At 49.2% G+C, this 21,228-nt stretch overlaps 1 protein-coding gene and 1 pseudogene across 1 annotated transcript in view; both read right to left on the reverse strand.

Moving 5' to 3' along the window:
- LOC119170843 (bridge-like lipid transfer protein family member 3A) overlaps positions 1-21,228 on the reverse strand; it is a 124,141-nt gene that overhangs the window by 52,078 nt on the left and 50,835 nt on the right. Inside the window, exons 11-12 of the mRNA XM_037422113.2 lie at positions 19,738-19,803; positions 7,980-8,256 (exon numbers count right to left, since the gene is read on the reverse strand). Of these exons, the coding sequence (XP_037278010.1) occupies positions 7,980-8,256; positions 19,738-19,803 (343 nt within the window). The remainder of the gene's footprint in view (positions 1-7,979; positions 8,257-19,737; positions 19,804-21,228) is intronic.
- LOC142796285 (uncharacterized) lies at positions 9,688-11,265 on the reverse strand (annotated as a pseudogene).

The raw sequence follows: 21,228 nt of genomic DNA on the forward strand, positions 1-21,228 counted from the left end.
TTAGAAAAAGGTCTAATGCGGAGCCAATTTAAACGAGCAGGTGCTGGCTAACTAACTTTATGAAGTGGAAAAGCTTTTCCCTCCGAAGGGGAACGTGCATATGCGAAAAGTTTTGCGGTCGAGTACGATGAAAAGCTTCACAGTTTTCAGAGGTTCGTCCTAAACTTGCGGCGCAACAACGGCTACCTGCTTGGGCAAATCGGGAATGCCAATCAGACGCCTCTTTACTTCGACATGCCTGGCTCCACAACCGTCGAGAAGAAGGGAGCGAAGCAAGTTCGCGTGCTGACATCGGTCCACGGTAAAACTACAGTGACGGCAATGCTCTGTTACACGTCAGATGGGCACAAGCTTCGCCCGTACTTCATATTTATATGGAAGACACTCCCAAAAGGAGTCATTTTTTCGGGTGGTGTGATCGTGGGAGCCAGCGAGAAAAATGGGTGCGCGTTGCAATCGATGTCTTACGTTTTTTTTTTTTGCGGTGGGAATCGGGTGCGCGTTACAATCAAGGGCGCGGTAGAATCGAGTAAATACGGTACGTAGGATGATGTAGGCCCACCTCGCCTGTTTCTCTTTTTCGATCGTCTTTCTTTTTTAGTAATGTTTTTTATTACCTCGCGCCAGCCGATGTTATTGTCTCCTAGCACTGCTTGTGGTGGACGAAAACCCTAGGACAACCTCTCCACCATCAGCGACAACTCTAAACGCTCGCGAGCATTTGAACTTCTTCTCTGGTAGGCAAACAGCTTCCATCGGCAAGATGAGGCCAGAACACCGCTGTCACCTCGCCGCAGTCCTCACAAAGTTCGCAAGAGTTCTGCTCAGCCATGCAGGTACAAACAACTGGCAACGGTTGTCTCTGGTCCCACGAACCTAGCACTAGCACCGCCATCCAGCCCCAGCCCCTTCAACTCACTAGGTGCCATAGTTTGGCCAGCCGAAGAAGCCACTGCTGCCATCTTGCCTCGCCCTCCCTCCGAAGATGGCCATCTTACTGCCGAGACAAATTCCACCGAACAAGCTGCAGGGGAACATGAGGGCAATGTCTGCATTTGCATTCCAGAGGATAATCAGGCGGGATAGTTCACGCTTCCAAACCAAAAACCTCCCTCTAGCATCGAAGATGGGTGTGAAGAAAGTATAAGCAACCCAGCTCCCTCCCCACCGTTCACAGCTACTTTGGGCATGACCAGTCTGATGGCACATGCTCGCCTTGGTTCAGGTGAGCAATTGCTCGTCCCCAAGAAAAAGAAGCCCCTCAATGGCCTTCCCTAATCCCTCGCGCCAATTGCGTGCTGGAACCACAACAAACCCCTGTCCTGTCTGCTCCTCCAGGGGATCTGGCATCCAAGCCTGCACAAGGAGTGCAAAACTCTATGCCTCAATACGACACAGTCCTCCATTGCCCTGCAGGCAGAAAAACTACTTTTGGGCCGGCCTCTAAAGAGGAAACCTCTGCCTTCCTGGCACCGCTTAAGGGCGTAGAACTTGTGAGAGTGAACCATCAAAGAAACGTTGCTGCTGCGGATGTCCCTACCGGTGCCTATCTGGACTACCTCCTGGCCATGGCTGACATTTGCGGTGTTGCGGAGAGGGCCAAGCAAACTTCACTCAGCGCTTGTAATGGGGCGATCTATAATGTTGATCCCGCTCTCGATGAGCAGCAAATCCGAAACAATATTTCATGCTGTGAGGCAGTTCTTGAGTGCTCTCGAGTGGGTTGAAACATAGTTTTACGGTTTACCAGCAACAAAGCACCGTCAGACGAACTCTTCGAACAACGCTGCCGTGTTCGCGCCACACGCTTGCGTCCAACCTAATGTGTTTGCTGCTGCCAACATGGCCACACTGACGTCACATGCACTTCCCAACCACGCTGTGTATGTTGCGGTGGTCCCCACCCCAACACTGAGTGGTCAGCTGGGAGGTCCAAAGGCGTTTACTGCTGCGACTCCCATCCAGCCACTGAGCCACGCTGTCCCCGATGGCAAGAGGAGCGGTGTCTTCTTGAGGTAAGCGTTGAGTTGGCTCTGCCGATATTGCGACGCAAGGCGCTCGCCATGATGCGAGGCAAGGGCTCAAACTCGCGCTCAGAGCACGAATCTTGCACTAGCTTTTCAGGAAGGCCTCTATTACGCGGCAGCCTCTGGCTGATTGTTGTTGACACTCACACAGCCTCCACTCAGCGTCCCTACACTTCCTAGCACGTGTGCACCAGCGGCAAGAAGGACTTCATTATCTCCATCTTTATTGCGGATCTGCTATCCGCTATGAATTTCCAGCCCACCAGTTGTACTGTCCGACCACTCTGAGCTGCAGCTCTGGCCACTCATGTTACACTTAAGAGTGATGACGAGTGATCTGAGTGAAGGCCAAGGCCATGCATACTGCAGCGGAACTGCCGCTCACTGCATTGCCATCAAGCAGAGCACGCGGCAATTCCTCCCCTGCGCGACTATGACGTCCTTGCCTTGCAGGAGACGTATGCTCGCGCAGTAGATGTTTCGGTGGCCGGCTACATTGGCTACAGCAGTCCCACTGTGTGCACCAGCCAAGCACAGCATTACATGCCGCCATGCCACCCATAAGCCTGGGAAGTCGCATGCAGGGCGATACATTTGTGCTACGCTCCATTATGCGCTTGTCCCTACTGAACAATTCTGCAGTGCAACGACTTGGGGCGTTGCTGCCACTGTGCTGGTAGTTTCAATGGTGTTGGCACTAGCTACGGTAGTGTCAACGGTGTTGACACTATCGTCGCAAGTGTGTATGTGCGTCCTGTTATTGTGGCCAACTGCACAGTTGTGCCGCGTCTTGCCACCGCGTTTGTGCGTGACCACGTACTGTGTGGAAACTTTAACGCGCATCAAGTCAGTTGGGGGTGCCATACCACAGATGCACGTGGTCAAGACCTTTGCGACACAATCAGCTCGTGGGTCATTTGGTACTGAACTCCTGCGAACACACCGTCATTCGTGGCAGCGTGACGTTGACTATGATAGATTTGACGCCTGTGTCAGAGCGCTGCTCTTAAGTGCGGTGGAAGCATCACGCTGACACCGCTGGGTCTGATCACTACTCGATCATGCTCCTTCCGTGTCACCCCAGCCGTGGTGCCGTTCCCGAAAACAGAGTTGTGCGGTGGCCACTTTTTCACGAGCTGTGCGCGAAAACAGAGCAGTGATTTCTTTTTGCGCATCGCGGACTGTACTGAGTGTGACAACGCACTCTACTGTTCCTGCTTGCACGTCCTGCTCTGACATCAAGCTGCTCAACCTCAACGCAGTGCACTAGCGCACACAGAGGCGAGCGCTACGCTCCTCTGTTGGGGGCGCATGGACAGAGACAACCGACTGGACACCGTGTGGCCACCTCACGCGCAGCGGCTATGCGACGGCAGCTTGACGAGCATCTGTTCTTCTCTGAGGAACTCACGCCGCTGTCGTCGCAGCTGTCTCATCTTGTGTATGATGATCAACTCGAAACTGTCGTGATACCCAGTCCTCGCAATAGCCGTTGCGCAGGGCATCACTGAGAGGGAGCTTGATAAACTGCTTGCATCCTCATTTACCCCTCCTTCTTCTTCAAATAGAGTGAGTGTTACCAGTGTCAAGGCAACTGGAGCGTTCGCCCTTCCTGCCGTGGAAACCGCCATCTCAGATGACATTCACTCTCTCTGTGAGGAGGATTTCTCTCTCATTGAACTGGAACGGGTTCTCCTCAGAAGGCGCAAGCGCAGTGCCCCTGGTCAGGACAGAACCACACATCAAATACCGGGAATCCTGGACGCCTCCCAGCACCCTTTCTTGCTGGATGCATTCAACAGAGTTTTCTTCAGTGCTGTCCTCCCGGATCAGTCCAGCTCCGCTACTATATTTCCTGTTCTCAAGAAACGCAAACTGCCACACTCGGTCAAGTCATGTAGACCAATCTCCTTTACCTCTGTGGCGGGCAAAGCGATGGAAGACATGGCCCTTTATCGACTGCAGCGAATCGCAGATGCTCACACTGCTTTCTTATCAAAACAGTGTGGATTCCGGCTTCATCACGCGACAGCTGATTGCATCACTGCGATTGTGAGCACCCTGGAGCAAGCTCTACACAATAGAGAAATAGGCCATTCTACTCCTCCTTGACATACAGTCGGCGTTTGACTCGCTCCCCACGCGTCCATCATCAGTTCTGTGCACGCGCTCAGTGTCAAGGGCAAACTCTTGAACTACGTTCAGGCCTTCCTCACCAACCGGACGTTTACTGTGCGCGTAGGTGGGGCAACAAGTGCACGGCGTCCCGTCAGCTGCAGCGTCGCACAGGGCAGCGTGCTCAGCCCTTTTTTGTTTAATATGAAACTCGCACTCACGAAGAGCCTTCCAGAAATAACTGTGTTCACTGAACGCTTGGTTGTGTACTCTGACGACGTCACTCTTTATGTGCGTGGACCAACCCGTAAGTGCTGAGCGGTGTGCGCCTATATGCAGGAGGCCCTCCAGTGTGTGGCCACCTTCATTAGAAGCATCAGCCTCACGATCTCAGCGCCGAAAACCGAGGGCCTCATCATTCACCCTTGTGCTGAGGCCCAATGACATCTTCCGTGTCTTCAGCTAAAAGCTGCGCCGATAGCTTGGCGCAACGAAATCCGCTACCTCGGCCTCACGATAGAAAATTGCCTCCGATAGTTTCCAGCGGTATGACGCGTACACCAGATGATACGTTGCGTGGAATCAGCTGTGCATCGTCTACTTGCCCGTGGCAACGACTTCCCCGCTGCCTTCGCCTGCACGATATACGAGGCGATGGCTCTATCTATATGCACTACGCACTGCTGAACTGCAAACTCCAAGCACCATAGTGGTGACTAATATACCAAAACCAACGCCGTGCCATCCTTATGTGTCCCAGAATGCCTCGTAGTTGTCCTGTGGCGAAGACACTTGCGGAAGCTCGCACATGCCTGCGTGGCTCATGGCGGACCTGCGCACAGTGTGCCACTTGAAGCGTCTCCACCGGGCACCCGATGATGGCCCCCTGCTCGCGCGGTTATGTGCTTTGCGAAATTCCTGTGTCGGTCAACTCCTGGATGTCTACGACGGCGTCGTGGCCGACTATCCCGCACGCTCTTCACGCTGGCGAGCGCCCCTTCAAGTGAATCTGCACTTGCCGGGAGTCAGATCGAAGCGCCACACTCAACTTAGTGCCATGACACAGGAGGTGGCAGGGCGAATGTCCGGGGGCCTGGCCGGGAGGACGCAAGTGTTCACTGATAGATTTGTCCTGTGGGATGGCTCTGTTACGGCCGCATCCACAGTTCCTAAGCTTGGCATGGAGCGACAGTACCGCTTGTGGCATTGTGCATCTTCTACAACAGTTAAGCTAGTCGGGCTTCTATTGGCTGCTGACCTCCTACACGAGTAGTGAGCGGTCACAAGCGCAGCAATGTTCTGCAATTCAAAGCGTGCCCTGAGCCAGCTCTCAAGGGAGGAACGTGGCCCGCTCCTGGCTCAGCACGCTGCACGCAGCCTACTTGCCCTTCAAGAGTGTGGCTGTGACATTGTGCTCCAGTGGCTCTCTTCACACCGGGGAACGAGGCTGTCGACGAACTTACCAAACGAGAACACTCCACTGAGACGCCACTAATGAACTACGCAGGCTCTTTTGACTCGGCACACAGCAACCTTCGCTCCGAGTTAGCGCGCAAGCATCCTGATGCTCAGGTTACCGCAGGACACAACCTCCTCCCATGTAAGCGACTGGTTTCACCCACCGCGACTGAGAGCTCCTCCTACCTGAAAGCCGGCTCTCTATGGCCAGCGTAACGTAAGCATTGTCTGAGCGGCAAGGTCTCCCCGAACTGCGCCAATTGCGGCTCGGTGGAAACATTCTCCCATCTCTTGTGCGAGTGTCCTGCTCTCGTATATGCGCGCCAGCGGCTCGTCAAGAAAATACCGCCTCGCGGGACTGCCATGTGCGACCCTGCAGGACATCCTACATACCACCAGCTAAAAAGATTATCGCCCCTATGCCCTTGCGGACTTACTTAACTTTTTTGAGAACACCAACTCGACAGAGCAACTTTTATAAGCCGCTCGTCACAATGAACCGTGTCCTTCTCCCATCACGCGAGTTTTCTTTTTCTCCTCCTTCATGTAGCCCCCCCTTTTCTTTCTACCTTACTTCCTCTCCTTCACTCTTACGGTCCGTTCAGTCCCCGTTCCCTCGGGAGTATATCGGTTGAGTTGTCCTTACACGAGACACAGTTATCATGCACTCCAGATAGATTTTTTTACCTTTCGCCTTTTACTAAAGGATCACCCCCCCCCTCACTCCTCCCCATGTTATTGCTAGAGCTAATCGGCTATGACGATAGTTATAGCGCGAGAACAAAACGACGACACAGAGACAAGAAGGACACGAAAGACACGAGCGCTAACTTCCAACTGAGTTTATTGCGCAGAGCACAAAAATATATAGACGAGACAGTAACCATGTGATAAAAACCATATGGCACAAAGAGCAGAACATGAGTGAGTAAGAAAAACAAAAACAAACAACACAAAAACAAAAGCACTGAAAAACAGCAAAGAAAAATCTAGAAGAAAACGAAACAGAAAGGTAAAGATAATATAACTACCTGCCCGCACCGAAACCTTCGAGGAACCTGCGTTCCTTCTCGAACAAAGTTACGGAGGGCTTGCTAATACAAGGCACCTGTTTGCGTGCCATCTGCGCGGCCTTGACAATGACTCGGGTGTTTCATCTCTGTGTTTGTACAGCGTCGCTGTGTCCTTGAAGAGGGGAACACAATTGCACTCAGTGCAGTGCTGAGCAAGAAAACCATCTTTCCCGTTTCTAACATTGTTCGCGTCTCAGACACGCACACCCAGCACACGTGCACAGTGTCGAAAATGGATTGCGAATGACATGAACACTGCCGAAAACTATTGAATAAAGCGCCCTCCACATCCAGCGCAACTCTACATATGTGATGCTAACTAAATACGAGGCACTGCAAACAAAAAAGTTGTTTTCTTTTCTTTCTTTTTAAAAGGGGAGGGCGCATGCATCTGCAGCGGATATAACGATGGCAATGCCGGCTAGTGGGGAACAGGCCCGCATGCTCTTGCCTGGTAGTTACCGGAGCCATGAGGGGGCCGTGCACGCGCTGTCACCGCTTCGTGCTTCATCGCAATCGGGCAACAGTGGAAGATGCATGCTCGTGCACAAATTACAAAATCCGAGGCAAAATTGCTAAATTATCTGTCCCGAAAATTCGTTATATTAAAGTTGTCTCCCAGTGTTACTTTGTTACATAGAGGTCACAAATACATGTGCTTTTATGGAGTAATGGAGGGGAATATAAAAACTTTGTTATGTCGAGGAATTTGTTATATGGAGGTTCGTTATAAGCAGATTTACCTGTACTGTAGTTTCATTTACAGTGGTTGTGGCAAATGACAACCACAGTTCTGTGTGTGTGCTGGGCATGCACGTAATTCTGATGGATCTGGGGCATGATGCTCTCAGTCAGGTTTGAATGTTTCGGTAACCAAGTTACTATCGCCCGACCTGGTGTGGAAAGGTGTTCGTACCACCGAAATTCTACTTTGTTGATGTCCTGGCGACGATGCTTAAGGCAACTTGCACACACAAGGCCGCACACACAAGGCTGCAGTTTCGTCCAAGTGTTGCAGTGCCTTGAAGCACACTTGTGTGATTTGTTGCAGTTGCCATTAGCTTTGCCAGAGGAGCAAATCATGCGATCACTTGCAGAGTGCTTGTATTATCTTTGTCACAGCAGTAAGACAGACCCACTCGTTGGAACTTTGGCTCCAGAAACATTCCTCGTTCACTGACTCCTCATCAGTCAAAGTCTTTCTCTCAGCATCTGCCTCATGTGAATCTTGTAGACTTCATGTGGCCTCAGTTGACCACTGTTTTACATGGTTATTCTAAAAAGTGAATAAGGAGCAGGCACCCACCGTTGGAGCGTTGCTGCTGTCCCTGCAGGAAGCACGGGTGCACAGGCGGAGGATCGGGGCTGGCCCCTCCTCCATCGGGCCGCCAGGGAAAGCTGGTGGTTTCGAAGAAGAGGGGACCCCTGCCCAGGGCCTCCAGGCAGGCACCCCTGTCGGCCGGACGCCAGTTGGTGGCCACCGCCCGTGAGCAGCCGAGCTGCAACTCGCGACTTTCTCCGCCACCTGAGGAGTGCTCCTCAGGCCACAGAGGGCGCTCACGCTCAAACTGGGGCACTGCAACCTACGCATTCGAGGATTCACCCACATCTCTAAACAAATGTTGCCACAGCAGCGCATATTTAACTTAATATACATGGCTCACGCACAGTTTGTACCAAAGGCTTTCATGTCGAGTGGTTGCAGCCAAATTGAAATGCACGAACGACGGAAAGAAACACGAAGACAGCGCTAACTTCCTGTTTCTTTTTTTCATTAGTGTTCTTAAATTTATCTCCAATCACTCAACATACCAGACCACCAACTAGCCCAGATGCAAACCATTCTAAAGGCTTTGCACATGCAAAAAGTCCTTCCCTTCATCAGTGCATCTGCGTCTTTATAGATGCAATGCATTTGTGGGAAATAACGGCATGAACATCATGGAGACACAAGTCAAGAAGAACACATTACAAGCACTGCACCACGTGCTTGTCTAGCACCTACATCATATTTGCTCTGATTTCACCTGTTATGGCTTTGTCCACAATTGTTTGCCACAGCCATTGCAAGAGAAACCACAATTGCTATTAAGGCAATCATGTATGGTGACAACAAAACTCTGAAAGTGCATGTGCATCCAACGCTTTCTGGTCGGAGTGACTACCACAGTCACCGATAATGAAAACCTAGTAGATGTTTAGAGAACGTGACCAGCAGCTTCTAAGCTACACAGCTAACTTAATAATAAATAACTAGCAATAAAAACATTTACTTTATTTTATTTATTTACTTATTGATACTGCAGTCTCAAGCAGAGACTATAGCAGGTGTGAAACATTGATAATGATATTTAAAAAAGGCCGAATAGTATTCAAAGAAAATACATGATGTGAAAAATACAATGCAAACATATAAAACAATGAGACCAAGAAAATGAACAAGAAGAAAACAGAATTTAGCTGCAAATAGTGACTGTAAAATGCAAGAGTAAAAGAACAAGCTGAATAAACACAAAATAAATATAATTTCCAGGAGAAAATTTATAAAATTGAACAAAAATGTGCAATTAATTGGAACAAATAACAAAAGAAAGGTATATTCAACGATGCTAACATGCTACTGAAAATATTTTTAAAACAAAGAAAGCGAGGCTTGTGCTACAATATTGTTTGGAAGGTTTTTCAAATTAACAATAGTTCAAGGGAACGAAGGGTATTTAAAGCAGTTATTTTGTGGAAGTAAAGGTGTTATCGTGAAAAAATGTCTTTGCCTACTTCCATAACCCTGAGAATAATTGATAACAGGAGAGGAGTTTATGTTGTAATGTCCTTTAACTATTTGGTAAAATAATTTCAGTCGGCGAATTCTACCTCTATTGCTAACTGAGGGCAAACCAAATTGTTTCACGAGTTCAGTAATTGATGAACGACCATATGAGTTATATATAGGGTCCCTAACTTTATGCAGCGGAAAATTTGAAATTCTGCAATTCCAGATAAAGGAATCTGCGAAATTTCGCAGCAACCCTAAGCATGCAAAATTCTGCGGCAATACTGAACAAATGCAAGGAGGCACAAGTAACAATTTATCACACTTTCAGGCTCGCAACATGCCTGCAATAATTAATATTGAAGAAAGCTATTGTGGCACAGCATCAGATGATGCTCTTCACTTAGAGAGTGACGCTTGTGGGACACAATGTCACCATAGCGACTGAACGATCTCTCTGCATCAACTAAGTTGATTTGTATTGCTAAGTATTTCAAGGCGATTGATGAAAGGGTTGGAGTAAGCTGCTCCATGCTCCATCCCTGCCCAGAAAGCCAGGATATGAATGTCTCATCCTGAATTTTGTTGTTTGAACACAAATGGAGCCAAGTCCCTGTCACTGGTGTCAGTTTTTGTGCAGTCTTCAGGTAAATCTGCCATTCGGCAGCTAGAGCTGGTGATTCTTCTGCAAGCAAGCTGCGGCACGCCAGTCAACTCTGTCCTCTTCTCCGGAAGGCACTTAACTTACAGAGGATTTAAGCACCTAACATCCTTGAAGAAGTGCCAGGTATTGGACTTCTCCAAGTATACGTAAGCTTTGTTAGCCGCTTTGGTCATTGCAGCCTTCATCTTGCTTGCAATTTGATTGGCCTCATTATGTGCAACACCTTCACTCTTTAGCTGTGTTGCAAAATCCTCCTTTGAGCCTGCTTCAAAGTACCCCCGAAGCGTAAACAATGCATTGTACACTTTGTGGCAGGCTACGCACTGCTCCTCTGCTGCTTTCAGCAAGCTTCAAACATTTTTCCGAGATATCGCAATGCAACGCATGCTGTACCTGAGCTCAATTGAGTCTTCATTAAGCAGGCTTCAGAAGAGAATCAACACACGCTGCTTAACCATACTTCTGATGGACTTCCTGAAGCAATGAAGGATAGTGCTCAAAGTAGGGAGAATGTTGTTCCACAGCCTCAATCCATGAATTCCACCTACTTAGGAGAGGTGCTGGCGGTGCTTTGGCACACTGAACTCCGCACTCTTCCAGATGTGATTTGTAAAAAGCTCTCCTTATACTCGACAGATGAAAGGCCTTTTTCATACAAGCGGAAAACTTGTACACTAAGGGAAATGACGCCTGCAGTGTGCTGCCAACAATGTTCACTGTATGGGCTACACACGTAATGTGAACAGCATCCTCAAAAAGTGGCTTTATGCACTCCCTAAAGGACTTCACCATGTAAGTGGCACTATCGCTAACAAAACCCAATACTTCCTCAAGTTCAACTTCATACTTTGTCAGTGTTTTTGTCACGATGCATCCAATGAAAGATGAGTTCACTTCATCCACGAATTTCCCTTCCACGAGTACAGGTTGTAGCGCTGCACTCGCGGTTCTGGCCGACTGAACGAACAACGCATTCACAACCGATTTTGATCGGTCGTCGGTTGTTTCATCTATAATTACAGAAACTGTGGTGCCTTGAAACATAACTTTCAAATTTGCCTCGTGCTTCTCGAACAATTCTGGAAGTCGTCAGTGGAGCGCATCAAATCCAGGCACCGATCCGCCATTCCGAACGTGTGTCTGCAGAAACGTTCTCAGTTTCGGATTCTCCGCCATCTCAAGGAGAATACTTGTGAATATCAGTGCACCAGAGAACTTGAGCACAACGTCGTTCCTCGCTTCACCAGCTGTGATTAGGGATTTCAACGTCTGCAGTCGACTTTGCTTTCTAGGCATTCCTGAAACCCTGGCTCCGTCTTCCGATGATTCTTTGCCGCTTTTTCGTTTAGAGGAGTCCTTTGTTTCGACAATCTTGCGATGACGGTCGCTCTCGATGTGCTCGTCAATAGTTGACTTGCGGCGATGGTGAACTGCTCTTGCGCAAGCCTGGTAAAAAAAGTACACCTCCATCTTTGTAAAACTCGGCGTGCTTGTATTCTCGAGCGCATTCCTTGGCAGTTTTTTTACTTAAATGTGACCCTGAAGGCACCATGTCTATTCCCTCATCGATCTTGAAACAAAGCTAGAACGACCAAAGCGAAGGAGAACAAGGCTTACCAGAGAACATCTACACGCGGGTACACCACAGAGCACACGTGCAGCCGCAAAAGAAAACCAAGTACATTGGATGGGTAGGTGGCAATGACTACGGCTATTTATGCCTACCGTTAAGCCTTATCAGTGGCGGCTTCAATTTTTCCTACTACTAAAAGACGACAAAGCAACATGAACCATTTTTCTATTAAGTAATAAAGTACACGAGCGCATTGATTCGCCGATACTTAATGCGAACTTTTCTTTCTTTTTTTAAGAAAAAAAATGAGTAAAGAAATTTTCTCTGCCTTTCTATCGAGTACGAAACCGGAACCACCTTCGCGACAGTGTGTTGCGAGCATGCGAGTTCATCACACAGCCCCGTTTCGCGCTAGACTAGTCTGCGTCATATCCGTTCCCAAAGAAGTGCAAATGGTGACTTCCCCATCCTATAATCAAAGCTCATACTAAAAGCAAGTTATTTTACAGGCTACAACGACGTCGATTTTTTATTGCGCGCCTGAGAACTTGTTAGCTGGCGTTGCAAACAAACTTATGCCTTTTCACATTCCCGCAAAGGAAAAAAAAAAACGCGATTCCATGTTTTCTCGAGGAATCAACCTGTTTTTCATATTTCAACGGAAAAACGTGAATTCCAGAATTTCGCACGGTATCTCGGAAGTGCGGAAAACTAGGGGCCTTAGTTATATATGTAACGAACTACTTTTTTTTTGTATTTTTTCGAGTTTGCTGATACAGTAAAATTTTGGTAGAACGAACACCACTTTAACGAACTTTTCAGATCCACAAACTTTTTAAAACTATCACGCAGACTGCTAATAGTTTCAATGTAAAATTGTTTAACTATAACATACTTCAAAATACCGGACCTTTCATAATAGTGAGCACTAATTCAGTTCCGCATTATATTAACAACGCCTCAGTACTATGAACTCATGTTCTGAAATTCGTCGCGACAACCGGAGCGTTATTCAAGCAGACGACACAGCGAACGAACGCCTTGCTTCTCCGAAGATGTGCGATGTTGTGGAGGGGGAAAAAGAAAAACGAAAGGACGACTGTTTTTTTCTATTTTTTCATTGAAATTTCAACGTTGCAGGTCTACAAGCGCAGAGGCGAGGTGCGAGGGAAACACGGGAGGGCAAGGTCAGCGAGGCAGAAGACAAAGTGTGAGTTGCGGAGCGGGAAGCATGGGCGCGGAAAACCTGAGACAGCGAGGGAGCAGAAAACGAAACCGAGGAATTTTCTTTTTTCAGCTCTTTCTTTTTTTCAGAAGAGGCGATGACAGCTGCGACGCTTCGGGCTTTTCTTTGTCACTTCTACATGTGATCTAGGACTAGAAAGCCAAAGTATAGGTGTTCTCTGAGGAGGCTTTGTCAGTTGTGTTCATCTTTACAGTGATTACTTATCGTGTCCGCAAAGCAAGTCGGCATTCGTGCTGCAGTGCTACTACAATGAGTTCATCTCTGCTTGCAACAAAAAAGCGGAAGATGTTTTCACTAAGGAGAAAGTAAAGAATGTGGATGAGCTGGGAGCCCTTTTGCTGCATGCGTCAAAAAACAAAAACAAAAAAACACAGACTTCTTCAAGGAAAGGTGCAATTTTTGGTGTTCACTTGCGCATTTGTTTTTTATTGTGAAAAACGAGTTCAAGGAACCACCGTTGTAAAGGTAAGTCATTTTGATCAATAGAAAATAAGCATTTATGGTCCCCTGAAATTCGTTATACCGAGATTTAACTGTATTTGTTTTGGTGTATGGGTCCCAAATTGGTACAGCATACTCAAGGATGGGAGATATAATGAACTGGTATGCAAGAAACCTACGGTATAAAAACGCTTGAAGCATTTCGGTGTTCCAGCTGTTCACTTAAGACTATGATGGAGTGAACGTCAGCACTCGTTTTCAGCAATGTCACGCCAAAGCTTTGACGTATGCATTCATGGCAGCTGCTGTTTCTCAGTGGTTTGCTCATTTGTGTCATAGAAGGACATGAGCAAGTTCTTTCAATGGTAATTAATGTTTTGTCTGAACATGGTGCATTGAAAACTGATCTTGCAAATTCTGTGAAGAATACATAAAATTTTTGGGTGGTATTAAATATTTCACTTCCCTTTCAGATTTATATCATGAAATTTTACCATAGTGTCACACGTTCCTGCCAATATACAAAATTGCACGCATCGCTACACAAGCCAGCAAAATAATTAGCCTAAGCATGGACCACGATACCACACATGACTGTTTCGCAGTTGTTCGATAAATTTAAGAATATCTAAGACTCAATCAACAGAATGGAATACATAGCACAGTTCATAGACAGTGATAATGTGTTATCCAAATCTCATGATAATGAAATAAGCTTTACATATTGTCACGCAGCAAAGGACGACGCAGTTGTCTATGAGGAAAACAAGTTTATTGGAGCGAACCTGTGCTCCCCTAACAACTGAAAAAATACACAGGCGGCAAAGCAGCGGCCAGCAAAACGACGGGCACGCTAGTGAGCGTCGGCGATCGAATGACGCGGCATCGGCTGTGTGGAAATTTATATCCCTCGGCGCGAGGGTTTCTCGAATAGTTGAATTGTATGGGGAACGCCGTGATAGCGTTTGTTCGAAACGCTGTGGTAGCGTTTGTTCGAAACGCTGTGAAAACGGCGATAGCACAGGCCGGCGCAGCCAGGCCGAAAAAACAAAACACAAATAAACAAACCCAATGCATGGTTCGCGGCAATACCCCCCCTCTAAGAGTGCATCGACCTGATGCTAACATAAGGGACAGTCCACACAAATTAAAAGTTCGTCATCATCCGTAGAAAGGTTTTAAGCGAACCACATGGACGACTGCGGGCCCCGTGCGTCGTCGTGATGTACGGGAGTACCCATCGAGGATCACTTCGTACGTTAGTTCGCCAACACGTCGTAGAATCTGGTAGGGTCCGAAATAGCGTCGTAGAAGTTTCTCACTGAGTCCACGTCGTCCAATGGGAGTCCAAACCCACACACGATCTCCAGGATGGTACTCGGCGTCTCGGCGTCGGAGATTGTAGCGTCCGGCATCCACCAGTTGCTGGTCCGTTATACGAGCTCGAGCAAGCTGGCGGGCCTCCTACGCACGTTGGAGGTATCCTTGGACGTCGGCGTTGAGGTCGTCGTCTTCTACGTGCGGAAGCATGGCGTCAAGCATCGTAGTCGGCCGTCTTCCGTAGACGAGCTCGAACGGTGTCATCTGCGTGGTTTCTTGAATAGCCGTGTTGTACGCAAACGTGACGTACGGGAGGACTTCGTCCCACGTCTTATGTTCAACGTCGACGTACATAGACAGCATATCCGCGATTGTCTTATTGAGCCATTCCGTTAGTCCATTCGTTTGGGGGTGGTACGTCGTCGTTCTTCGGTGATCTGTGTTGCTGTAGCGTAAGATTCCTAGCATGAGCTCCGCAGTGAAGGTCGTTCCGCGGTCCGTGATTAGGACCTCAGGGGCTCCATGTCGCAGCACAATTTGGTTAATAAAGAACTTTGCAACTTCTTGTGCAGTTCCCCTAGGAAGAGCGGTGGTCTCTGCGTAGCGCGTCATGTAGTTTGTCGCTACGACAATCCATTTGTTCGCGGATCGGGATGTAGAGAACGGGCCCAGATGGTCCATTCCGATCTGTTGGAAGGGCCTCGTTGGGACGGCGATCGGCTGCAGAAGTCCGGCTGGTCTCGTCGGTGGTGTTTTTCGTCGCTGGCAGTCACGGCAGCTCCGAACGTAGTGGGTGACATCGGATGTAAGGCGGGGCCAGAAGTATTTCGCCTTGATTTTTGTAATCGTGCGAGCTGTTCCGAGATGTCTGGAAGACGGGTCGTCGTGGCATGCTTCCAAAATTTCGTCACGAAGGTCTGCGGGGACGACAAGTAGATAATTCGTTCTCGTTCCGGGGTTGAAATTCTTCTTCACTAGGATAGAGTTTTTCAGGCTGAATGCTGGTAAGTTGCGCTTGAACGCCCTAGGCACGGCGACGTTGGGTCCTTCGAGGTAGACGATCATGGCACGGAGGTCAGGGTCGGCACGCTGCTGGGCGGCTAGGTCGCTCTCTGTCACGACTCCGAAGAACGCGCTGTCTTCATCGGAGTCCTGTGGTGGTGGGTCGACGGGGGCGCGGGACAGGCAGTCGGCGTCAGAGTGTTTCCTGCCGGATTTGTAGAATATTGTAACGCCAAACTCTTGCAGGCGCAAGCTCCACCGCCCAAGACGGCCAGAGGGGTCCATCAAATTGGCGAGCCAACACAGCGCATGATGGTCTGTCACAACCTTAAACGGTCTACCATAGACGTATGGGCGAAATTTGGAAATGGCCCATATGATAGCCAGGCACTCTTTCTCGGAGGCAGAGTAGTTTCTCTCCTCCTTCGACAGACCACGGCTTGCACAGGCGATTACCTTTTCGTAACCGCTTTGCTTTTGGACGAGGACGGCACCCAAACCGATATCACTGGCGTCCGTGTGCATTTCCGTTTCGGCATTTTCGTCGAAATGAGCGAGCACGGGCGGGTTTTGCAGGCGTTGTTGCAGCTCGCAGAATGCCTTTTCTTGGTCGTTTTCCCAGCTGAAAGGGGTGCTTTCTTTCGTCAGGCGCGTGAGTGGCTCTGCAATGCGTGCGAAGTTTGCGACGAAGTGCCGGTAGTATGCGCACAGTCCGAGAAACCTTCGCACACCCTTCTTATCTTTCGGCCTTGGGAAGTTCGCAATGGCTGATGTTTTTGCCGGGTCAGGTAGGGCTCCCGCGGCGTTCACGACGTGACCCAAGAACTTGAGTTCCTCGTACGCGTAACGGCACTTCTCAGGCTTCAGCGTTAACCCCGACGTACGAATGGCCTCGAGTACAGATTCCAACCTTGTGAGGTGTTCGTCGAAAGTCCGGGCGAATACGACAACGTCGTCGAGGTATACGAGGCAAGTGTGCCACTTCAGGCCTGCTAGCACAGTGTCCATGACTCTCTGAAACGTTGCGGGCGCCGTGCACAGCCCAAACGGCATCACCTTGAACTCGTACAGACCGTCCGGGGTTATAAATGCAGTCTTCTCTCGGTCTCTCTCGTCCACTTCAATTTGCCAGTAGCCGGTCTTCAGATCCATGGATGAGAAGTACTTGGCGTGGCAGAGGTGGTCGAGGGCGTCGTCGATTCGTGGCAGGGGGTACATGTCCTTTTTGGTGATTTTGTTTAGTCTCCGGTAGCCAACGCAGAATCTTAAAGTGCCATCTTTTTTCTTCACGAGTGCAACCGGCGCAGCCCACGGACTTTTTGATGGCTGTATTATGTCGTCGCTGAGCATGTCATCAACTTGAGTTCGGATGGCTTCGCGCTCGTGTGAAGAAACGCGGTACGGTGACTGTCTGGTAGGTCGGGCTCCATCTTCGGTTATTATCTGGTGCTTCGCCAAAGGTGTCTGACGTAACTTCGAGTTCGAGGAAAAACACTCGCTGTAGCGACGGAGCAACTCCAGTAATCTGTCCCGATTTTCTTGCGACAGCGCCGGGTTCATGTCGAAAGGACGTGGCAGCCCGGAAGCATCTGCGCGTGCGCGTTCAAAGGTGGCGACCGTGATCACTTGACTCGCTTCTTGCGTTTCTTCGAGGAACGCAATTGCAGCGCCCTTGTTTAGATGCTGGTACTCCTCGGTGAAATTGGTGACCAAAACGTGGGATCTGCGTTGCTTAAACTGCGCAATGCCTCTTGCGACAGACACACCGCGGTCTAGAAGCAACCTTTGGTCAGTCTCCACGATAGCGTCGACATCAGGAGCAGCACCTTCACAATAGACGGCGATCATCAAGCTTGCGCGGGGTGGCAGAGTGACGTGATCGTCGGCGATCCTTACAGCAGCACGGTGTCCGAGGTTCGGCTGCGGCGTCGTGGAGTGATCGGAAGAAAACGTTATCGACCTGGTCTGCAGATCAATTATTGCGCCATTGTCCGTCAAAAAGTCCATTCCGAGAATTACGTCGCGGGAGCAGTTAGGCAAAATGACGAACTCCGAAGGGTACGTAGTGCCGTCTATGGTGACGCGCGATGTGCAGATTCCACTTGGGGTCACGAGGTGGCCTCCTGCTGTGCGTATGTGCGGACCATCCCATCTGGTCGTAACTTTCTTTAGCTTGGACGCGAATAACCCGCTCATGACCGAGTAGTCGGCTCCCGTGTCGATGAGGGTGACTACGTCAAGGCCGTCGATGGACAACTGGCCGTCAGATACCGCTTTCCTCGAATTTCGGGTGCGTCGGGGCGTCGGGGCGTCGTATCGCGGCTTGCACGTGTTGATGGTCGGGCGCTATGCGTCGTCATCGTCGTCTTCTCAGCGGCGGGCTTCGTCATTTCGGGTACGCGTCGCGCAGCGTAGCTGTCGTCGTTTCCGGGGGTCTTGTCAGGGTGTCGTCGGGATGAGGGCATGTCGTGAGTCACGGTCTTGCATCGTTGGAGGGTTTTCATTTTCTCGCCGTTGTGCCTTGCTGTCGGCGGCTGACACGAGTTGGGCGTGCTTGTCGGCTTGGCAATGGCTTAGGGTTCATGTACCCCTCACCTCCACCAGACCGCAAACCCATATCCAAGGTCCTCTCGATCATCGACGCCTCGGTGACGAACTCAGCGACGGTCTTAGGGGGGTTGCGGATGAGTCCAGCGAAAAGCTCTTGTTTAACTCCCCGCATCAGAAAGCGCACCTTCTTCTCTTCTGCCATTTCGGGGTCAGCTCTCCGAACAGCATCTTCATCTCCTCAGCGAACAGTACAACACCTTCATTAGGGTGTTGCATTCGCGTCTCCAACAAAAGGGCGGCTCGTTCTTTCCGCACAACCGTAGCGCATGTTTTGACGAATTCGCTCTTAAAGACAGTCCAGTCGTTTAGGGAGCCTTCATGGTTCTCAAACCACGTTCAAGCTGCATCCTCCAAATAGAAGAAGACATGACGAAATGTTTCTTCGTCATCCCACCTGTTAAAGATGCAGATGCGCTCCAGCTTCTCCAGCCACTCTTCCGGGTCTTCACCAGGAGATCCTCGGAAAGATGGGGGCTCACGAGGTTGTTGCAGAACGACGGGAGGGTTGGTAGCGCTGGTCATGGTGCCTGCGTTGATCATCGTGGTTTTTACGTCTTCTTTCCTTTTTTTATCCGGGAGCAGTCCAAACTCTGGCTGAAGGCCTTGCTGTCGGCAGCTGACACGAGTTGGGCGTGCTTGTCGGCTTGGCAATGGCTTAGGGTTCATGTACCCCGCACCTCCACCAGATGTCACGCAGCAAAAGACGACGCAGTTGTCTATGAGGAAAACAAGTTTATTGGAGCGAACCTGTGCTCCCCTAACAACTGAAAAAATACACAGGCGGCGAAGCAGCGGCCAGCAAAACGACGGGCACGCTAGTGAGCGTCGGCGATCGAATGACGCGGCATCGGCTGTGCGGGAATTTATATCCCTCGGCGCGAGGGTTTCTCGAATAGTCGAATTGTATCGGGAACGCCGTGATAGCGTTTGTTAGAAACGCTGTTCGTTCGAACAGCGTTTCTAACAAACAACGCTTGAAGCGTTGTTTCTATCGAACAACGCCTGAAGCGTTGTTCGATAGCGTTTGTTCGAAACGCTGTGAAAACGGCGATAGCACAGGCCGGCGCAGCCAGGCCGAAAAAACAAAACACAAATAAACAAACCCAATGCATGGTTCGCGGCAATATTTACTCTTCCACATGGTAAAGCTTGCCCATTTCAGCCTTTTGTACTACTGGAATCCTTGACAAGCTGAGTTTTGTTTGCTACAGAAACCACATGCATGCAATTCTACATGGCAAATAATTAGTTCAGTCAGTCCTGTCACGAGTGAATGGAGGCTCGCTACCGTTTGATGGTGTAGGTATGTATTTCAGACTCCGGAAACTAATATAAAAGTGGTCTATAGCGTGTAACGATGTTTATTGACTGATTCACTTTTAAGCACAGTGCGTTTGAATCCATGATTTTTCTTAGCGCCAAAATGTCGCTGCCTTACCTTTGGCAGGATCATTTCAACCCGCACCGCCAGAGGTGACGCTCCATTGGCACAAGACAGGTGCGCCTGCACACGTGAAAGCAACACAGCCATTCAGATTAGACAATTACCAGACAAGTGCAACAAAATCATAGACTACATAATAAGCCCAACTTAAAATAGCGACAACAGAGAGGCGACTGTATGCATAATTTAACTATTGAAATGCAAGTGCAAATGTCAATGAAAGCTGAAAAGACACCTGTTTCAATTGCACAAGTCACAATCTTGTTTCTCTTCCAAGCACTTGTCGTTTCCCAAATATTCGGTCCATTTGTTTTCAAAAATAAAAATGAATAGAAATTAATGGTTGTGGTTCAAGTTAAAGGGCCACTCACCAGGTTCGGCAATTCTGAGCTGACAAGCCCAATGCGTAGACGAGGCGTTCATGATCATGTCTGCTAAAATTTGCAGCGCTACGCGCCGCAGCAATAGGTCAAATTTCAAGGTGAAAGCTGCTCCCCCTCCCCTCTGCCGGTACACACGTAGAGAATGAGGGCATGATGTGGGAGTAGGAATGGCCCCAGGTACACGGCAATGCAGTGACGTTGGTCCTCTACGTAGACGACTCTGCTCTGACGTGGTCAACAGTATACCACGTGACATGGCGAAAATTATTTAACACAACATGCGTAGTTTATGTATTTCTTGCTTTAAGAGATGAATAAAACTTGAAATAAATAATGAAACGCAATAAAAAATTGCAGGTGTTTTTCTTACATTTTTTTCCCGTGAAATGCTACGAGATGCGAGGCTAATGTGCCAGCGTTTCGCATGCGTTCAGGTCCCAGCGGTCAGCGAATTGAGAAGACGACCACCGTGGAACGCTCCTACGCATTCGCGCACTCATTGTGCTCATCTACTCTACCGCGTCTAAGTCAGCATTTCCAAACAATCCCGCAGAAACAGGCAGAAGACCACAAAATAACGTTGGTCAACAAAGCAACGCCGCTCGCGTGCACGGGGGCTGGGCTTGTTCGGGCACGTCAGGTGCACGTCACCTCTTGGTCGGATGCAGGAGAGTGTGGGGAAGAGATTTGGCTTGCAAAGGTGACGCGGAAGAGCGGCAAGGGTTTCGAGCTTGCCTCCTCTCACCCTCGTTTCGCGTCGCTTCAAAAAACCTGTTTTCTCCGCTTGTAATGAAGCGATTCGAAAAATTTTTGTGGCAAAACGTTCCTCATCGGACACCCAACAACTTCCACTGTCTAACTAAAATTCGTTATGGGGCCTGGTGAGAGGCCCATTAAGAGAGTTACATTAGGCACATTATATCACAGTACAAGTTTACATAATATAAGGGCCAACTGTCATGGTAATTAACAAAAATCAATCGACTGAGTTCGTTTAAGACAGATTTATAAATTTTTTTCTTACAAACAGCTGGGATTGTTGCGCCACCTGGAGGAGCACATCGCAACCACTTGCTTTTCTCTACGTGGCCTCAGAGATACA

Source organism: Rhipicephalus microplus, chromosome 2, assembly GCF_043290135.1.
Source record: "Rhipicephalus microplus isolate Deutch F79 chromosome 2, USDA_Rmic, whole genome shotgun sequence".
Classification (NCBI taxonomy): Eukaryota; Metazoa; Arthropoda; class Arachnida; order Ixodida; family Ixodidae; genus Rhipicephalus; species Rhipicephalus microplus.